General features: G+C 40.1%; 1 protein-coding gene across 30 annotated transcripts in view; it reads right to left on the reverse strand.

The window, feature by feature from the left end:
• The window catches only part of LOC306702891 (neurexin-1a), a gene marked incomplete at both ends in the record, with an annotated part of 228,884 nt that overhangs the window by 35,453 nt on the left and 172,217 nt on the right, over positions 1-21,214 (reverse strand). For all 30 annotated transcript variants that reach the window (XM_079168634.1, XM_079168637.1, XM_079168631.1 and 27 more), the window contains one exon: positions 5,599-5,770. In XM_079168634.1, coding sequence (XP_079024760.1) covers positions 5,599-5,770 — 172 coding nt within the window. The remainder of the gene's footprint in view (positions 1-5,598; positions 5,771-21,214) is intronic.

The raw sequence follows: 21,214 nt of genomic DNA on the forward strand, positions 1-21,214 counted from the left end.
CTATATTAATTCAGTTCTGACAGATAAAAGATCCGGTAGCTAACAATGATTTGGTGGAGAATAGCTTCGAAGGGGAAAGAGTGGCAGAGACGTGAAGGAAAGGGGGTAACTTTGTAACAGATGCACACAGTTGGCCCGATGAAAGGTCTTAGAGGTAAGAAGACGCATAAAAAGACATTTTTTAATCGCATCAGCTTGAATTACTGTAGGGGATCAGCTGCCAGAGAAGGGTTTAGAGCTTGTCTGTAGAGCTCATGGAATTTGGCTGCAGTTGATTGTGCCCGGCTGGAGCACAAAGGCTTGAGAAGGAGATTTAGTGGAACACTTCTCCCTCAACATTGATGTAGACAGATGCAGTCTGCATTACGAGAAAGCCACACAGGGACACTGTGTATATTATTTGATGTGGATCTCAGAATTTAATTTAGTGAGCCACACTATTGAAACAATGTCCAGTTATCCGACGTGATGCTGCACATTCGGGACACGTTCTGAGTGTACCTATTTTTCATACTTTTCCCTCCCCATTAAATTGAGCAACTTCCTGCTAAACTCAGCCTTTAAACCTGCACATGGATGCCGTCTTCAACACGAATTGGTTAAAAGTTTTCAAAATAAATCTAAATGTACTCATGCTTATTCTGACATGGCAAGGTTGGTGAGATTCTATATCTTTAAAGTTGTCAACAATCCATGAAAATAATAAAACCAACAATTAGCGTTAGTCCACTCCGACTACTCGAGCCGAGTCCCAAGATGTAAGTCTTTAAGAACGGGTTACAAATATATACAAGACTTAATGATTTCCTCACAAAGTTGGGCACTATAGTATTTAGCCGATGTCACTCAAACGTGAGACAATGGTGCATTTGTTGGCGAACTATTTTCAGCTGCAGATTAATTCAAGTTCGGTGCTCGAGTGAGCATTTTCAGCAGCAGAACGGTGTCTGTGGGATTGACTAAAATAAGTAAAATAAACTACAGTGCCCAGGTTCATGGTAATGAGAGAACATGTCACCCAGTACACGGTGTATCTTATTAATGTGTTTTTAATAGTTTTTAGACACAAATTGAGCTCCGTGGCCCAGAGGTGTAACTCATAACAGGCTGTAGACACACAGGCAATACTTGCAGGAACAATTCATTGCTGTTTTTGGTAATTTCACGGGATTTGTTAACAATAAGAACAATTCAGCATATCACCAGAAACAACAACAAAGCTTCTGAAGTTGAACTGTATTGTAATAACTAAGAATTACTGAATACTATATTAAATTCATTCCTCAGCAAGACTCCTTCAGGTACGTGGATGTGAAGCACACGAGCCTCCAGTGGCTTCCAGCTTATGTAACGTCGACCGTTCTGCCTGCTGTATTAACACACAGTGTATTTCCCTGATGCAAGGCTCCTGGAGCTCTGCACCACCTAATTCACTGAAGCACTGTGCATGATGGAAAGATTTCATACAAACAAATTCTGAGACAGACAAGCAGGCGCGCACACACACACACACAGCTGGACTTACTTATATTTTGAACGTGTTAAATTAATGAGTAAGTATTCATGGTTTTTGCTAATTCCTGCCACCTCCATTTGTCAGTCATGGGGTGTTACTTATGTCACCTCTCTGTTTCCGGCTACTGTGACACCTTATCTGAGGAGAGGTCAGCAACAAACTGGGCTCTGGAGAACAGTTAGCCTACAGCTGTTGGGAGGACGGTGAGGACACACGAGTTTAGACGGAAAGAGAGCAACACTCATTTCAATGGCTTTTTCTCTGATTAATTCGTTATTAATTTATGTTAATTTCATTATACACATGCTTGCTTTGTTCCCTGACAGCCACAATGTATAAACATGTTCATCCTTTTGTATTTCACTACATGGTGCTATGAAATACTATCTCAGAGCGGCAGGTGCACACACATACAGTAAACACACACTTATCCTCACACAAAGCGTGCCGCTGTGCCAAAATCCTCTAGTTTTGTGCAAAAACATGCTCTATTTTCATAGACAGTAGCGCTTTATCCGCTTGGCTCTGCCCCCCCGTGGAACGCTAAGTCTATCGCTAAGTCTATCCTTATTCTGAGGTTAATTAAGTGTGGATACAATCAAGGTCTGATCATGTATTGATCCTCACTATGGGACACCAGAGTGTTAAACAATGCTATTCGCTGGGCTTCGATGCAGCAGCGGAGCCCATTCATCCTGCCTGCGAGCGGAGCCTGTGACTGCTGCGGAGCGGTGATTTGGTTTGGTATGGGACAGCCCGGCTTATCTTCCCCGCCAGACAGCAGCGATTCAGCTGAGCCGTCCCAACTGACCCGCTTTGCCCTCACTCACTTGTTTTCTTTTTTGTTAATAAAGTGGTCAGATAAGGTGGGAGCTTTATCTCATTACAAGCTCTTGGACACTCGCCACATTAAATGAACAAATATGCAAATGCTTCCTCTGTTCATGGAGCCGGGAGGATTAAAGAAGGAGGAACCTACACAAATCTCACTTTAATTTGTATTATTCTGTTCCCTTTTTTTTCTCTCCTTACTCTGGCTGTGGCAGCCATTGCACCATTTTTAAGCATGCTAAGTGACGACTGCTTGCACAATAGGCTGAATAGGCTGATGGATAAAATACAGAAGAAACCCGAGCAGATAGGATGGAGCTCTGATGGATAAAGCTTACCCTCCTCCCCCTCATATCCCACAAATCAGACTCCACACTGCAAGGTGGAAAAACAGGACAGAGGGTGAGATCAACAGAGGGGGCAGGGCTGGACAGATAGGGGTAAAAAGGACAGAAAAAAAGAGGGAACTGAGCTGAGGGGAGTGGAGGGAGAGACAGAGAGCTCTGTAAGTGCACCATGCTCTGATAACAGTAAAAGAATAAGGCCAGGGACTTCTCCATTATCTTTGTGTGCAGCGAGTGTTCATTGGGTGCTCCGATAGGATACTGCGTCGTACCCTGCGGGCCTGGCAGCGCAATTGTGATGGTATTACTTCCATGGCCAAGACTCGGGAGAAGGGGCTGTTTTTTTTTGTTGCCTCCCCGCCTTTTGTGTGCAGTACAAAATGAAAGCGGGACAAGAATAAAAAGGAAAGAGAACCAAACTACAACAAATAGAAGGCTAGTTATATGTCTGCGTGTGCGTTTAGCAGTTTTAGATCCTAGTAATTGTGCTAAAGACTTTTAATGGCCCATAAGTATGCAGCAGGACGACACTTTTTAATGAGATTACGAGGGCAGCAATATAGGCCCTGGTGAAGCAATTATTTCCTTGCTTTGAGAATGATCGCTCCCTCTCATATAATCTCCTGCTCTCTGTCATTCTCACTCTCCAGCCGTCAATTTTATCTTTGCTGTCTACTCTTATTATAATCACTGTTGTTCTGTGAGTGGCCTAAGAGTGACTGGGAGCTGCTATTATGCGTGCGTTAGAGGCATACATGGATACTAATCAAACTACAGGCGAGCTGAGAGAATAATGGCTTTGTGTGCTGGGGGTGAAGGGAGGAACTGCGCAGTAATTGTGATTGGATGTAATTAGTCTGCTACGAGCCTAATAAGGTAGCTGGACTTGGCATTGTCACTGATGCATGATTGTAGGGGATGAGATTGGTCATTTCTCCTCTGCAGAATGTATAACTCAGCACTTATCATAAGAGGAATTCATTATCTAGCTTTCTAAATTTCACAATACATTGACCAATAATTCAAAATACAGAGATTTCTGTTCCCTTACAATATGAGATAAGATAAGATATACTGCGTAACGTTTTCAATTGCCAGGCATTAAATAGTCCAATAAATTATTAACTTTAAAAGCTACTGGATGTAAGTGATCTTGAACGATAGTGTTTTACCAAGTGGTTAATTTTCTATTGAGCTGAAGCTAACTCCATCATATTTCTCTCTGAATAATTAAAACCTTTAATACGAGACACTTATGTATCCCATCAACTACGTGTAATAAAAAAAAAAAAAATAAGTTGTTTTCGACAACTACATCTAGTTTATGAGCAGCACTTCTGTATGTATCATAGGCGTCTTGGGGACTGAGGGTGTTTGTTGTTTGAAGATTGAGATCTTAGCATCGAGGCATTTAACCCTGCTGTGCATTCTGCCATGTCCACGACATGTCAAAAACCATTAGCTTCCTTTTCCACCTGAGGCAAGCAGCAAAGATTGAGTCCCAGTCATAAAACCATCTTTCATTTGGATGAATGCACTGGTCATAGCTAAAAAGGTCATCAAACATTATGCAAAAGGGTAGAGACAGGTTGAATTTGTCTTCCGTTTGTCCTGCTGCCCAGTCATTGTATGCATGCAATCTAACAAATTTGGATTTGGGGGTGCAGTTTTTAACTCTTGCAGAGTAAGCATTACTATGTAGTCATATAATAGTCACACTCCTTCAATACTCTGTAGGTTTTGTCAAAGCCTTTCAGCAGTTAAAACATGTACAATTTCAACAACACAAGCAGTGGCATTTAAATTCATTTTGAAAGCCATCATAGTTCTATCATCTTGACATTCTACAGACATATACCAGTGTTGCTGAGTTGTTTTCCATTTCCAACAGTAGATTACTTCATATTTCCCTAAACAAATATAATGACAGAGCTTGCATGTTCCCCAATATGAATCTCCATTTTCCAGAGACACAGTTCTATCTATATACGTTACCAGTTTCCACTACACTATATTAAAAAAAGCCAGTATAAATATTTCAGTCATAACAGCTCGAACTTATAACATATGTTATACTTTCAATTAAATTACTGAATACTCATTACATGGGCCAGTAATAAGGGAATTCATATTGTCATGTAAACTGTGTTTATGTAAAGTGCTACACGAATTACTATGATTATTATTATAAGTCATTAGTAATGACAGAGAAAACCAATGCAACTTCATTTTTGACTATGTGTAATTGTGGTGTATGCTGTGAACATGATAAACATGTAAGTGCATCTTTCAAGGTTGAATGTAACTGATCATCTGCCATCTAATTCTGAGTAAGCAACAGTTTAATTAAGGCATTAATTTAGTTTTAGTATGTTATTAAAGGTTTGTCCACCCCGTTGCCTAAATTCAATCAATCTTCTGTATTGGCAGAGAAATAAATATTGAACTGGCACACGATTACTTGCCACAGTAAAAGTGGTAATTTGTCTGGAAATAGTCTATTGATTTGCCATTCTGAGAGCATAAACTGTAGGTGGATTGTTTATTTATATGGGGAATATAATGCAGACATGTAGACAGGGTGGGTGGTTGCCCTTTTATACAGTTTATATTTTAAACTATGGTAGAGTTTAAGTGGAATCCATTTACACAGACCTGGGTTGTTTAACAGCATTGATTAATGTAAAGCGATAAACATCAGAGATGAGAAAAAAACTCAACAACACTTGTATTATTCGTAACAACTGCTGGAAACAGAAACAAATAAAAAGCAATTAAAGCACATGCCAAGTCAACATTAACACATCCTAACAGACAAAGCACTACTAGTTGACTTGATAATCTCTTGGTCATGTTATCGCTTTTTAGCAGTGGCAGATGTAATTAAAGGCAGAGTGGGTGACTCACCTGTAGGGTAGCGCTCAATGACTGGCAGGTCATCCACCTGCAGAGTGGCATTACCCCCACTCCTCGTAAACTTCACTATATGGTACTTTCCGTCATTTACAAACTTTGACGTCTCCTCAATATTAATGTCATCTGTTCCGACATTAAATACAACGGCAATGTTTCCTTTTTCCTGAAAAGAGAAGAACACAGAAAAGAAATACTTTTAGTGACAATAAACATGACTGCTTTAGAAAGCAAAGTGTTGCTAAGGGACTATTCATAAATGATTATGTATTTTTTTTTTAAGCTCAAAAGGAGGGTCATCTAAGTGGAGGAGGCTCAAAAGTGATTAAAAGTTATTTCTTTATCACGCCATTAGTCACGATCCCTTCAGCGGGTGCAACCGTCACTTTATTCTGCATCCTAACAAAGCAGAAGGACCATAAAGTAAAATGTCTCCAAATAAGGTCATGTGACATAATAAGTCACAGTGACAGTTCTTGGTTCAAAAATCAAGAACGGCTGGAATGTTTAGTACGTCCACACTCATCTATGATATTTTGAGTTATTATTTCTAAATGGAAAACATCTATTTTAGATACACCTTGTTTTGCTTCTGCTAATGATGAAATATTCATTTCAAATTTTCAGTAATTCTGGGAAGAGAATAAAGGGCAATGGCAACTTATTGCAATATAACTACATTGATTACTTAATGGAATCACTATGATTCAATTATACAAACTTTTTTAATAAAGTCAGTTTGTACACAGCATTTATTGTAGCTGGACTGTACTTTTTAAAGTGGGCGGTCCATCTTACTGAAAGGAGCTATACGGTTATTGCTTTTTAGCCTGGAGCCCATTGTAAATATATAATGCTTGTCCCATCACAAGGGAAGGGTCCAGAGGAGGACCAGGGTTGGCACCGACACGTACCAGATTCTAGACATATTGTAATCGGCATTTTCTTTTTCTCAAATAACAAAACTAAAAGGCCATTTTAAATCAGAGAAGCCTTTAAACTGTGTACATTTTTTTTTAAACTCTTAAAATAGACTCCACTAAAACATGATGAAACAAGAAACATGGAAGGGAGGCAATTTAACATGATGTCATTAGAGTAGCTCTTTTCTCTATGTGGTGTTGCTGTAGTCCTATGGCGTTCACATCTGTCACCCCCTAGAGTAGCATATACAGTAACATATGTTCTCCCTGAGGAGTGTATCTTATCACTTTCTTTTTTGCTGTGTTAGATCCTATTCCAAGTGCATATAAAACATGTTGGGATTACAACCGGGCAGGCTACTGTATGGATTATTGTCTCGGATAAAACCATGTTAACAGCATGGCGTACTGTGCATTTTGTCCTTTATTAATTTTTATGACATCAGTTCAATAAATTATATAGTTAGTGGCTAAGAGGATCCCCTCGAGCTTCAGTGCTCGATGTACCTGTTCTGAACTTCTGTCTGATGCTGCCATCTGGTTCTTTAAAAGTGCAATCTTTTTATTTTATTTTTGTTTCAGCCAGTTATCCATCACAAGGACACACACACACACACACACACACACACGCACAATCTTCTGTGCCTCCCTTTCAAAATACTGTAGACACACCGTTACCATCAGTTTAAAAGCCCCAATGTAGCTTCAAAGCTTGCAGAAATGATATCATTGAATCTGAGCAGACGGAATCATTAAACTGCAGTGAATACCGAGTTCATTACGCAGAGAGCATAAAAACATTAAGCATGGGAACATTAAGAGAATGTCTCACAGGAAGTTTGAACCCAGCTTAGCCTCGGTCTCCTCAGGCCCACATGCTATGTGTGTCTACTCTAATAAGCTCCTTTAACAGTATATGATCGCCGACCCTGAATCTTACTGCTTAATGCAGTTAAGATGTTGGTGCAGCCTCTCTCGCTCTGCTTATGAGCTGCAGTGAAAGGAGCATCTGGTTGGAGGCTCAACCTACTGGAGCAGCGCAGCACTCTGCATGTCATTATCCAGTCAGCACAGCCAATACTACACTACATCTACATCTCTCTCTCCGACTCTCCCATATGCACAGACAGAGTCTTTTTTTAAACCCCACGCACACACACACACACACACACATAAAGAGCCCAGTTCTCTTAAAGTGCAGAAAGAGTCGAGCATGTCTCAAGAGCCACAAGCTAAAGTGCAATTAAAACCATTTGTAATGTGTCACACCACGTTACCAAAACTAGGACAATTGTATGCTTTGCAATGTAATTTCAACAGATTATATAATCTGATGCATTAAAGCTACAGCACTAACACAATTTACGGACTCCTCGGGGGCATAAACACCAATCAACAAAAAATGAAAAGCAGATGGCTACAGTGCTCATGTCAGGTTTTCACAATTGAATGGGCGAGCGGATGATCTGCAGACACTGGCTTTGTAGTAAAACCTTGTGTTGGCTGCAATCAGGTTAAGAGATTTACCCTCTTCTCTTGAAGCCCTTCAGCAAGATCCAGCAGGTCCTCAGCAAGACTAACTGCAGCAAGAGGCAGCAGATACCATGAGCGCCTGCCATCATCTGACCTCACACCAAGGCTGATTTTCACACACAAAAAAACACTATATTTTGAAGTACTTGACTATACAGTAAGATTTAACCTGAGACTAGAATCCGCGATTCCAAAGGGCAACTTTCTTTCAAGGACTACCACACACTGAACACATTAATTTAGAACTTTTTAGTACCATTGCTCTTGGAAAAAAAAAAAGAGAAGAAGAGACAAAAAAAAGGTTTAGTGACGGGACCAACCCAATTAAAATCCCGCTTTTAATAGCCTCCTTCAATTGACTTTTAATGTTCCCCATGGTCTCGTTAATAAATTTACTGCATTTAGTCACAAACTGCCAACTCGAATTTCCATAGCATAAAAAAAAAAGCCTTCTTCACAATCTTGAAAGAGATGGAGAGGTAGATGAAAGAGGGTAACAGACAAAGGACATAAAGCCAACCATCATATTTAGGGAGTCAGATATCAGATGAAAGATAAGAGCTAAATCTTCAGGCTGAGAAAATACAACATTTTTGACATGCTTAGAGCCCATGTTCCCCCCAGATTAAAGTGATTAACTTTGACTGTTATTGCCTCTGCCCTCTGAAATAGGGCTGGCATTTGCTTTAAACATCAATATTATTTTTTTTGGAAATCATAATCCTATACATTTTAGCATTTCCTGAAACTCAATCTACTTAGACAAGTAGTTTCTCACAGAGAGGAGCCTAATCCTGGCGCTCTAATTGGATGCGGTTTATGTCAGAGTGTGATTGATAGCTGCTTACATAAACCCGATCCAGTGCACCCTGTACGATTTTAGGGCTGCTAACTCGGTAAGGACTGCTCCCCACAGGGCTGCCCCCCTGGGAACATACTGTACGGTGCGAATATACCGCACCCGAAGAACTCAGCCCTGCCTGACACGCTGGCACGCTGCCTTGATTAATTGCTCATCAAGCTGCAATAGAGTTTAATTAACTGATGAAGTTGATCCACCATTCTCCTCTAATCTGCTCTTTTTTTTTTAATGCTTCTCATCCTTGCAGCTGGAGGGTGGAGTAGCTGCCGCAATACTCAGGGTGTCAGTTTCTCGTTAAAACTCCCCATCTGCACTCATTATACAACCATAGAGATACTTGTTTTACTAGCTATAAAGCCGCAAAACAGCCTCTGCAGACCAAGTGTTTTATCTGTTTTCTGTAATTATTAGTAGCACTGAGCAGCATCGTTTTTTTTTTCTTTTAATCATGTCAACAAAACCATGTCTGAACAAACATGTGTTAAATGCTTAAAGTCATTCCATAGAATTCCCTCAATGGCGGTTTAGGTTGTAAAATATCGATAAAACTTACTTAGAGCCTCTTCATAACAGCGTTCCTATAAATAATAAATCTAACATTTTGTATTCATGTTTTTGTTCAAATTATATGGTATGTTGTTCACAATCTGCTTGAGGCTAAAACAAACCAAGTGCAGAACAGTTACACAGCGAGTTGAATAATCCACACGTTTGGAATGGTTTACTGCAGCGAGCATATTTCCCCTGCCCACGATAAGACAACGTAAAAAAAAAAGAAGAAAGTGAGTGAGAAGTGGTATTGGAGATGGTGTCGGACCTCCTCTCCAATCTTTGGAAAAATGAACACCGCGGTGTAGGCTGTTATGTTTTGCTTGTTTACGAGTCATTCATGTTGACAACCGTTGTGCACCCGTCACATTTCATATTTCACCAGTACGACGCCACGGGACTGCAACACATCTCCCTCCGGTGAGTGTCTGTGAGGGGTCTGTTGGCAGGTGGGAGAGCACCTCCGTCATCCATTCAGTGTGTGCTATGCGTGGGTGTCTCTGTGTGTGCGTGTTGAGGGATACTGCGCTCTCGCTGCAGAAGCTAAATGTCTTAATGTAGCTGCAGACTCTACTGTTCACCTTATCTTTTAATTACCTCTGACAGTCTTCTGCTTCTCCTTTTTAAAAAAAAAAAAAGCTTAGCTAATGAAATTACAGAAGTAATGGAATCATTTTTTACCCCCCTTACAGGACGCAGTCCATAAACTGTACATAGTGCAGTAACTCATCTATAACCTGCAATTACAGGTTCATAAACATGTGTTTATGCAGTCACTCAGACACACTTCTTTAGAGTGTAAACATTTCACAACAAACCTTAAGGCAGTGTGTAAAAGCACTTCTATGGGGTTGCAGGAAATTAAAGTTCAGCGTAGAATTGCCATATGATACATTAACTCCCTAATATTCCTTACAACTTAATGATGTTATGGACTGTGACAAAACTACAGTATACCTCTATGGGAAACCAGCGGGGCCTATATTTAATATGATTTCAAACATCTATAGTAGTAAAAGATAGAAGCTCAAGATCCTAAAAAATCAATATTACAAAATACAAATCACACACACGGAGGCCTATATTACTGCCTTATAGTAGTTACATATAGTGTGTCACAAAATAAAACCTGCTCTCACAATGGACAAATACAAACTTTCCCTGGCGTTGCCAAGTCTAAACAATAACACGAGCAGCTTTTGGAAGAGTCTTTAATAACAAACTATATTCTTCTCTACCTGTTCCTATCTGCACGTACAGTACACTTGTGCAGACACTTTCTTATCACTGTCTGACATTTAGGTGCCAACATGTTGAAGAATACTGTCAAATCTTAGCAAAAACATTAACATCCCAATATTGCATGAACTCTCTATTTGTACCCCAAGGTGAACAACAAGCCCTTAAACAGAAAGACCTTGGAATCAAATGGGTACATGACATTGATTTACAAGCATGTGGTGAATACTGTATACCTTCCAACATCTTTATCATACATCTAACCATCTGTAAAATAGTGGCCAAGACCGTTTACTGTAAGAGCTTCACACCTTAAGCAGCATTCGGGATATTCATTTATATTCTCTTTACATCAAATCATGATTGCATTACTCTGCTCTGCTCGGTATTAAATCTGACGTCAAAGTCAGAACCTTGCTGGGAACATATTATTGTGGTGAAGGAATAAAAGCAAATCACCTGCACACATAAAATAGTGCAACAACATCGATATAGCTCACTATTGCGATCATTTTTTGAATGATAGTGTATCGATATGTCCGTGACTACTAACGATACAAAACATCTGGTTTTAAAAGGATTTAAAATATGCACTTTATTGTCATAAAGGTTTTTATGGCAAAGGCATTTCAGTTCAGTGTTCTCTGCTGAGTAGTTTTGAAGCAATGTGTCCGCTGAGTTATTACTATGTGATGTGCGTATTACACTATCCAGGTGGTCTACAGCAAGTTGTATTTTCAGCTCGATTTTTACATTTTCATAAAAAAAAAAATATTGCAATATATTGCTTGCATGTTTTACAAGCACTTAACTGTCAGGACACGTTTATGTATCTCTTACTTCTTGTCTTTATAAACTGTGAGAACGCTTGGACACAAAACTTTGCCCAGGGATTCTGAGCTGCACGTTAGTCAACTTTTAAAATGTGTTCTAAAATGTGAAACAAAGTTGTTCGACTTCATTTCACTATTGCCCCGGAGCGTTTCCATTGTGGTGAGGTATAAGTGAGTTTGCTGGGAGCTCAGCTTATTTCAAAATCAAGTCCGTCGGCTAAAGTGCCTAATTATCTGTGAAGTTGGCTTGAAATTGTTTCCATTGCTAGGAGACTCCATAAAGTAGCTTTCTTCAGTAGAGCTTCATCATCGCGAGTTAATAAATCATCAAGTCAGCCGCAGCGGCTGTTTGACGGAGGGCGCCAAGAGACACAGTTCTATTGTAGCGTTCTAAGGGAAATGATACAAAAACATTCATTTATGCTTATGTGGAATCAGCACCTTCTGTGCGAGATGTGGCAACAAAACATACAGAACCTCTGAGTGTTTTTACACAGGAGGAATAATTGCATTACAAATACAATTGTTTTTACTCATTAGTGGTACAGTAGCACTTGAGTTCAGAAGTTCACATTCAGTCTGAAGTGTCCTTAATGGAAGCTGGACAGTGGCACTTTTGAAAAGGCGCCTTTTTTTTTTTTCCTCCCTTGAAATGACATTTTGCTGTCTGTCTGAAGTCTTTCTCTCGCTCCGTCTATGACACATTCCATCAAGGGAGGTCAACAGATATCTAAAATTCCGCTCAAAGAAATCAATTCAGGTTTCAGGTGATTCCACTGTCTGTCCACTTGTGACAGCTGGCCCGCAGTCGGGGTGAGTTGACCTTCATCTCTGTCCTCTCTGCCAGGACTTCCTGCGTCCCCGAGCGTACTCAGAGTACAGCTCACTTCATCTGTACGATTCATACAGCGCGGCTCTCTGGCTAAATAAGAGTGTGTGTGTTTGGGGAGAACGGAGATAGTGCAACCACCTTAGTTAGAAATGGAAAAAAAAAGCTCAGGTAGAGCTGGGGACATATGCCTGAAGGCAGGGGAGATACGCTATGACTGACCCGCTCTCCTCAGGACGAGACTCCCAGACATTCAACATGATAAGGATACACATCAAGACAAACATTTTGGCTTGTCGACTCAGATCATCTCTAGTTCAGGTGGACAAAAACAGATGAGTAAGTCCTGCATGTCAACATTTATACTCCAAATCATGAACAGTGCTTTAAAGAAAAAGGTGCTATTCTTTTGATGGTTTTCACCGAGCTAGGTTTCTTGTTATAATGAGATCATTTCTCATTAACAGACGACCCCATCTTGTTCTACCGAGATCTGTTCCACTAGGTTTTCTCACTGTGGGAGCGCCTCGTGTAATTATGTGACAGGTTTGCTAATCTCGTAAAAGGTGTCACACGCATTTCACCCCAGTGATGCAGAATTACAATCTTAACGTAGTTCAGATAAATGATGTCTCATTTCCATAATCATGGCATTGTCTTTTCAATTTACAACCGTGTAATTACTTGGGTGACTGATATAACAATGAGTTCACAACACAGAAAATGTGTCATCTTGAGTGGCATAAAAGATTCATCTATGGATTTGAAGTCATACGTTCATAAATGTGAGCATAATAGAGCGGAACAGAGTCCAACCAATGACTATTTTCTTGGAGAGTAGACGTTCATTCTGACATTTAAACTCTCAAAACGGTTCTCAGTTTTCTCATAGCTCCACTTTTGGCTCAGTTTGAGATAAAAACCCCGGCTGGAACTAATGCAACCGGCAAACGTTGAGCCTTTCCTTTTAACACATCAGTCATACTGGTAGAATAAAATAAATGGACTCCGAGTACGATAACAGGACTTTAAGTAATCAATTTCAGCTGTGTGCTCTCTCTCATACTGAGAACTCTCTATGTACGTATGCAAGTATGTATGTAAGTATGTATACACACACAAAAGTGAAAGCGTATTGGTTTGATAGAACGGCCTGAGAAAGAATTGGCAAAACAGAAAAAAAATACACCACCTTCACAGCAAAGCTTCCAAGTAGATCTAAAAAAAACACACTCCACACCACTTTGAGTAACTCCATCTACAAAAGTAGCATGTTTACCAAGTCTTACATTCCTTATGTTCCCCATATACTCTATTTCTACCGTTGCAATATAATAGTCTAATACAGCCCCCATACTGTCGATCTATGCTCCACTATAGGCACTTCAGAACAGGACTACCATGTTGCTGGATTTAGAGCAGTGGACGTCTTCCAACAATCTTGGACACCTTAACTGGTAAAGTGACGCTATATTGCATTTGGCACCAGGAGATAGAAACTCCCGTCTGTTATATTAGAGCCTCTTGTTTTACATCAGAAATAGCCTTAAAAAGCAATAACAGCTTAGATTAAGGCATGAACATATCACATTTCAATTGTATGAAATGTAATAAATGATGCTTGTAAAAAAATGTGCAGGACCAGTTTACTTTTTGAGCCTCGTAACTATGAACAGTTTGTACGAATATAAATAAAAATTCCCAATAATTGTCTGTAAAATATATTCAGAAATGATTTATTTGCTATTCATGGAGTTAACTGTCTGCAAACAACAATCTATTGTTGCAACAAACAGAAGAATTAGTAATACAGGTTGGATGCTTTTAAGGTTGTTGCCACAGTGAGGGGACGGTAGAAATACAGTTACAGCAACGGTCATAAGCGTAGCACTCACAAGAGAAACATACGGTTAATGTTATCTTGCCTACTGAATATCTACCGCCCATGAATATATATTAACAATGGCTGTCAATAACTGGGTTAAAGGGTGCCTCTTTCCTTTAGGAGAACCCTGAAGTACTTGTTTCTAATACTTCCACTGAACTGGGAAACTGCCAAGCTTTAAAATTGCCACCATCAATCAAGTGGTTTTAAAGGATGCAACAAGCAATTTCATGGATGACTTTTTTTCAACTTCTCTTAACATTATTCCCCATCAGCCCCGTGTATTATTGTGCCATTTCATTCCTTTATCCAGCCCGGTTTCTCTTTGATTCCAACGTCACAGACAAAAAGAGTCCCCCAGTGCCTTCTGACTTATTCATGTCCGCTGACTTCCCTGTCTTTTAATGTTAACTTAGCTCAAACTGATTTTCCTATTCCCACTCTGAAGCGCGTTCATCTCAGAAGAGGAGCACATTAAAATATCTGGAACAAGAGGTGTTGAGTTATGACAAGGACTATGCTTTACTTAAACCTCAGAGGAATGAACCTCGCCCTAGATTTTTCAGGTAATGAAGGTCTATGGTTGCTTTCATGATATTTAAAAAAAATTTAATTCAACACCATTGTAGCTGCGCTCAGGCCCCATTTTCATTCTGAACAATGCCTGGCAGATGGAGGGCTTCAGTGAATGTGGGGCAGCTGAGAGGAAAAAAGAAAATGGTCGAGTCGATGTTTTTGTGATACAGAATCGAGTCTCGATTCGCTGTAAAGGATACTCAGCTTGCAGGCAAACGGCTGAGGTGAGATCTAATCATTTTACTACAATCAATCAAAGCTGAGCACATGAATGGATGTGATAGGAATTCTTAGTAAGATAGCAGACAGTGCACCTTTGAAAGAAAATTCATTGCAAAAAAAAAAAAGACAATGTTTAAATAGGAAAACAAGTGTTGTAACATCGATTCCTAGTTACAGAATAAAAAAACAAATCCATACTTTTGACTACAATGTCTCCCATGTATACTATTTGGCTACAATAAAAATAATTTAACAATGGTAGTGAGACACACAGGACAGTGCTGTCCGACTTCAGGCGGAGAAACAAAAGAGAGATTTGCTGTACCGAAAAGAAAACGCATTCAAATTATCAGGAGGGATAGGCGTGAATAGTGTGATTTCTGTGGTATATGTGATTTTACTGAATGCTGTTTTTCTCAGACAGTCCTCAAATGCCTGTCTGCTCCTAGCCATATCTTTTCAAAACACAAGGGAGCCTGATACTTGCACAAAGCACCCTAAAAAGATGGGATAAGAGCATTGTCTTTATCCCCAGGTCAGCAGCTATTTTTCAGTGAAACTGACCCAGTATCTCTGTACTTATGGATGCTTTCATATACTGCAGAAGATTCTGAGGCAACAATACGGCTACCTTACTAGAACCAGGTGTATTAGAGAGTATATTGATTCTTAGTTTTTGCCATATTTGTGTACTGACATAATCTATGTTGAGGCTGTTGAGTACATAGCTGAGGGATCACTAAAGGCAGCAATGATTTTTTCAGTTAGAGCACACAAAAGCTGGTCTATGAGTTAATGACTTTCTGCAGTCGGCCAATCACAGACAGCCGCTGAACCACAAGTGGGGACATATTATGGTCATTTTCAGGTTCATACTTGAGATTTGGGTTTATACCAGAACACGTTAATATGAAAAAAAAATGTCTTCTCATATACCTGTATTCACCTTTTGTCTGAAACGCTCTCTGACTTGCAAGAAAAATATGGCGCATCTTTGCAAAGGTGGTTTTCAAGCCGTGGGTGGAGATAGTCAGATGGGGGGGGGGGGGGGGGGGTGTTATATTATAATCATGCCAGATGAAGGGGAACCAAATCTGAATGACTCGTTAAATCACATGTTTTCTGATCTAGGCAGCACAATAAACAGACTGGGTTGTCATATTTCACAGTTTTTTGGGTTGGTAGGAAAAGGTTTTTTCATAATATGTCCTATTTAACAAGCTTTTATTCTTGGTGATGTATCTGCTAGGCTGGACAGTAAAGTTAAGAGGACTGATATCTGAAAATGGGACAAAATTAGCATTAAAATGTTTTCATTTTTAACTTTTAATATATATATATAGATCTGGGGATTACAACTAAATAAGTAGAATACCTTGTTGTCGGTTTTCACAAGCCGAGTGAACAGACCATCAACACCTGCCAGCTTTCTCTGCACATAAGTTTTTAAAATGCATCTCTCTGCTCTGTCCTGTGGCAGGCTGACATTATGGTGTCGAAGAAAATGCCAGTTAGGGCCACAGAGCAAGGTGACAAGTCTAGCCAGGAGCCGTCATTACGAGCCAATTGAGTCAGTCATGAAACCAAATACATTTTCATAAAATGGAAGAAGCAGTGCTTTTCTTTTTATTTCCATTCACCAAATTAACACACTGAAATCATCAGCATCGACTTAAATTGATCTCAATCAACAATGAGATGTCACGACTGTCAATAGGTTTTTTTCTAAAGATTCAAAGAGGCCAAAAAATGCCTCATCCAACCCACTCAATTTCAGGATTTTGTCCAATTATTCTCACTTGTCACTTATTGTGGGTGCAGTAAGGAACACATAATAAATGACGTGGGGTGAAAATGTAGAGATGGAAACGCTGACAGTGGTGAGGACAGCCCTTCTGGAAGGTGACGACAGTTAGACACCATGTGGCAGATATTTGGATGCTCTGTGGAGCTGACTAAGCATCTGAGTTCAACGAGTGTTGTGATGCAGACTTGTTTCTTCCCCCTTTGCCTGCTATGTTCAGATGCTACAACATGTAGTACATGGGGGTTTAGCTGGGGATAGAAGTGAACAGTGCAGCACAGACAAGAAGGTTTCAAAAAGATCTGCACCTTTTTAAACTGCAGTTTCTATGCGTTTGTGGCTCTGCTATGATCGATTCATGCAGCATACAATGGTAGCTACTGGTGACATCACAATGGCGCCGAATGGCTAACTCGCTCCCCTGAGATGTGGCCGTTCGTGCCACCGCCTCATTCGTCTTCACAGAGTCCCTGTTGGTCATTTGATATTCGTCAATTGATAATCATTACTGTGACTGAACTTTGTAACTCTGCACCGTTTAGCGATTGAATGGTCAACTAAACAGGGTATTGACACATTTTTAAAAGTTGCATAATGAGGAAGCCAATTAGATTTGCCCTAACGAGACACAATTGATTAAGGCAGGCTCTTGGATTGCATCAACAACAAATTGATGGAAGAATAGTGTGTGATCCTCGGGGCGCAGTCGTTTATTTTTTAGATTATTTAGCAAAATCTAATGAGACACTGTCATCTAACCAGTGGCTTTATTTGCATAACAATGTCTTTTTTTCCATTCTGTAATTGATGTTCTCATATTTTGAACCAAATAGCCAACTCCAAACTGGACTGTCAAGGTTCAGCCAGAAGGTACAATCAAACAGGATAACACTAGTCGATGGCTGTTGGCAGACTCCTCAGACTCCTAACTTTTGTTATCAGTTTTTTCAATTTACAACTGTACTATAACTTCCAGTCTTACTGCAATTGGTAGACTGTTTTTCTGGACTGTGGTCGATGGTTTTCTGGGCTGCCGGTTATGGCACATAAAAGGAGCTGCTCCTGCTGGTGGTGAAATTAGAACAGGGCAGTCAGGTGTTACTACAGTACACCTTAAAACCTGTCAGACAGAAAGCCCAGCACGTTTGATGAGGCCTCTCCAGAAGTTGGGGCCAGGATATGGAAGAAAAGTAATTTGCTGATACCCTTTCCCCCCACAGTTAACCTAATTTCTCCATGCAGGGCCATTTCTCCAACCTGTCCAGAGATAGGGAACACAGCTCAGCCTGCTGAGAGTACAGGCTTGGTTTGACTCCCCTCTGGGCCTGCTGATAGCTCCAGCCACAAAGTACCACCCAGTGTTGATAATAACTACTGAAGCCTTATTGATGTAAGCAAACTATCCAGACCTCTGTAACCGTTAAATCCCCTAGAGCTCTATGTCAATTGGTTACAGAGTATATAGACATGTAGTACAAGCATCTCCTTAAATATAATGGTTAGATAGTTACATAGTGCTAATATTGTGGTCAGTAATTAGAGTGTCGAGTAACATCACCACATCTCTTTTCTATTCAGAGAGTGGGCTTGATCCATACAATTTTCATCTCTATTTCACCATGAATATGTAAACTGCAGCTATTTTTCTGGTAAAACAGGATCCGTAGGGGCCAAGGCAATGTGATGAAGACTTGTGTCAGGCCAAGTGAGCTGGAACTGATGGTGCACATAATTAATGGTCTGAAATAGACTGAGAATTAGTGCTGGGCTGGGATGTTAATTGACTATGATACTTGGGCTGGTGCCTCTCAGCCTGAGGCTCTTACTCTTTCCCCCCGTCCTCGCTTTGCTCTATCACTTCGCTTCGATTTTCACTGTGTCCTATTTCTTCCACTCCTCGCTTGCTTTCCCCTGATTTTGCCTCCTACTCAATTCCCCTCTCCCTTTTTCAATCTAATTTTCCATGTTCCTTATTCCTTTCCTTGTCAGTCTCCTTTACCTTGAAGGTATCTGGGACTTCAAAAACAGAGAGGGAAAGACATGTGACACACTTCTCATGTTGGAAGGAGCCACCTACAAAAACGTTGCAAGCCTCGGCTGTCTCTTACGGGACAGAGACGTCTCTGTAATGATGCCAGAGTTGTCACACTAATAGGACTACCATGCTAACACACACACACACACACACACACACACACACACACACACACACACACACACACACACACACACACACACACACACACACACACACACACGCACACACACACACAGAACTGAAAGTTAACAATGGATGGCTACCGTGACATTGTGTTGATACCACCTGTTTAGCATCCTCTTCCATGATTCATCTGTTTTAATAGATGACCTATGCATCTCTGGAGCACGAGTTTGGGAAAAGTTGTGTACTTTGATAAATATGCAAACAAGGTCATAAATAAGCTGAGTCCAGCATTTTCTGCAACCTCCAATTTAGCTTTTTTCCTTTCACGGACACATTTCTTTTTTGAGATTTGCATGACACAATACTGTAACCAGTACAACAAATAATTTATTTATTTATTCATATCAAGGCAAAGAACAAACAAAAATAATCCCACACTATTCATTTGTGTTAGCCGGTGTGTTGCTGTAACAGTTAAAGGAGGATTGCAGCAACTTAGTATTGCACTTTTCATAAAGTTAGGGACTGGATATTAAAACACAGACTTGTCAAAAGTGAAGCAGCAGAGTCGGAGATATCCTAAATTTAGACCCTAGCAAGGTCCCAAACCACCGTATCCTACATTCCTTTCATTAGACTATTCCTGCCTAAGTATGCTCACTTTTTTAAACTTCAATTTCCAGTTCAAAATAACTGAAATAATTAAAAATAATAATAGGTTATGATGAAAAGTGTAATTAACAGTGCTGAGACTGAGGCCTACAGTACTGTTGGATGGTAGGAATAAATAGAACAGAAAAGCTACTGACAATTCTCCAATTGACTGCAAACCTGAATGGTCTGAAATTAACTTTTTGTAAAGTTAATTAATAGTAAATAATAAGTAAATAATAACACTAAGAAATAATAACACTAAGAAATCTATTGTAAAGAATGATGTCATTTATTAATGTCTGACATATTTGCAAAAAAGACCATAACATGCATTTCGGGCTATTGGAGCCCTATTTTTCAGGGGTGGGAGGGTACTGTACACATGCAAATGCATACATGATCGCATCTTCCTACGTTTAAAATATACTATCAACACATTTCAATGAATACAAAGAGTATTTAGCCTGGAAAAACAAAAAAACTGAAAACTTAGGCTACACAATACTGTTACTTCCTCCTCTGCTCACAAACAGCTGAACACCTGTCTGCTCTGAGCATATCCACCATAGTGAAGTTGATACAGCAACAAGTATGTATGTATGTACAGTATGTAACAGAACTTTAATTAGGTCCTAAATTGATGTTTTTTTTTACATGTATTTGTATGCTAAAAACATTAAATTCAATGATTACAGAGCAATTCCAGCTGTCATCACAACCACAACCAAACTAACATCAAATTAAACACTGACAACATTTCTCAACCATCATTTATCTCTTGCCTCTGTGTCTGACTCACAGGGATTGACTGGTGATGGAGAGGAGGAGAAGCAGAAGATGGAGCAAAGAAAAAAAAAAAGAGACTGGAATGAATGAGAGAAGTAAATTAGAGGAAAAAAAATAGGAAGACAGATCAAAGCAAGGCTGGAAAGAAGAGAAACTTGATTACAGGGAAGAGAGAAGGTGGAAAAGTATAGAAAAGGTGGACTTAGAAGGGAGCTAAAGAGAAAGGGAATTCAAGGTATTGAGGCAAACAGCAGGAGCTGATCTGTAGGGAATCGGCTGGACTGAAGGTATAAGGTCGGCATCATCACTCCATGAGAGATTACATCGTGTCCAGATGTCTGGTTTTCCACGCGCAGATAGCAATCACTGTCATCCCAATACCTCCCCAATCACTACCTATTACTATCTCTCTCAGCCACAGATGCCTGCTTCCTGGCTACACGTGTTGCCTCGGTGATGATCCCTCCGACATCACACTGTCATGGAGGTCTCACCTGTCACTGCACATGAGCATTACCTTCCATATTATTAAGTAGGTTTTTTTTATTTTTTTGGCGTGGGCAGCAGTGGCTGAAGCAGCCGCTGGCCAGAGCGAGGAAAGACCACCATTGATTTGTAACGCTGAAGGACAGGCTGAGGTTGGAGGCCTGAGGTTGTGGGGCTGAGCCTGCACAGGCTGTCAGGGTTTAAAGGCTGCTGGAGTTGTGAGACAGCTCAGCGTACAGAGGCATTTATCATCAGCAAGGTAACT

This window comes from Pholis gunnellus, assembly GCF_910591455.1.
Source record: "Pholis gunnellus genome assembly, chromosome: 11".
NCBI classification, from domain to species: Eukaryota; Metazoa; Chordata; class Actinopteri; order Perciformes; family Pholidae; genus Pholis; species Pholis gunnellus.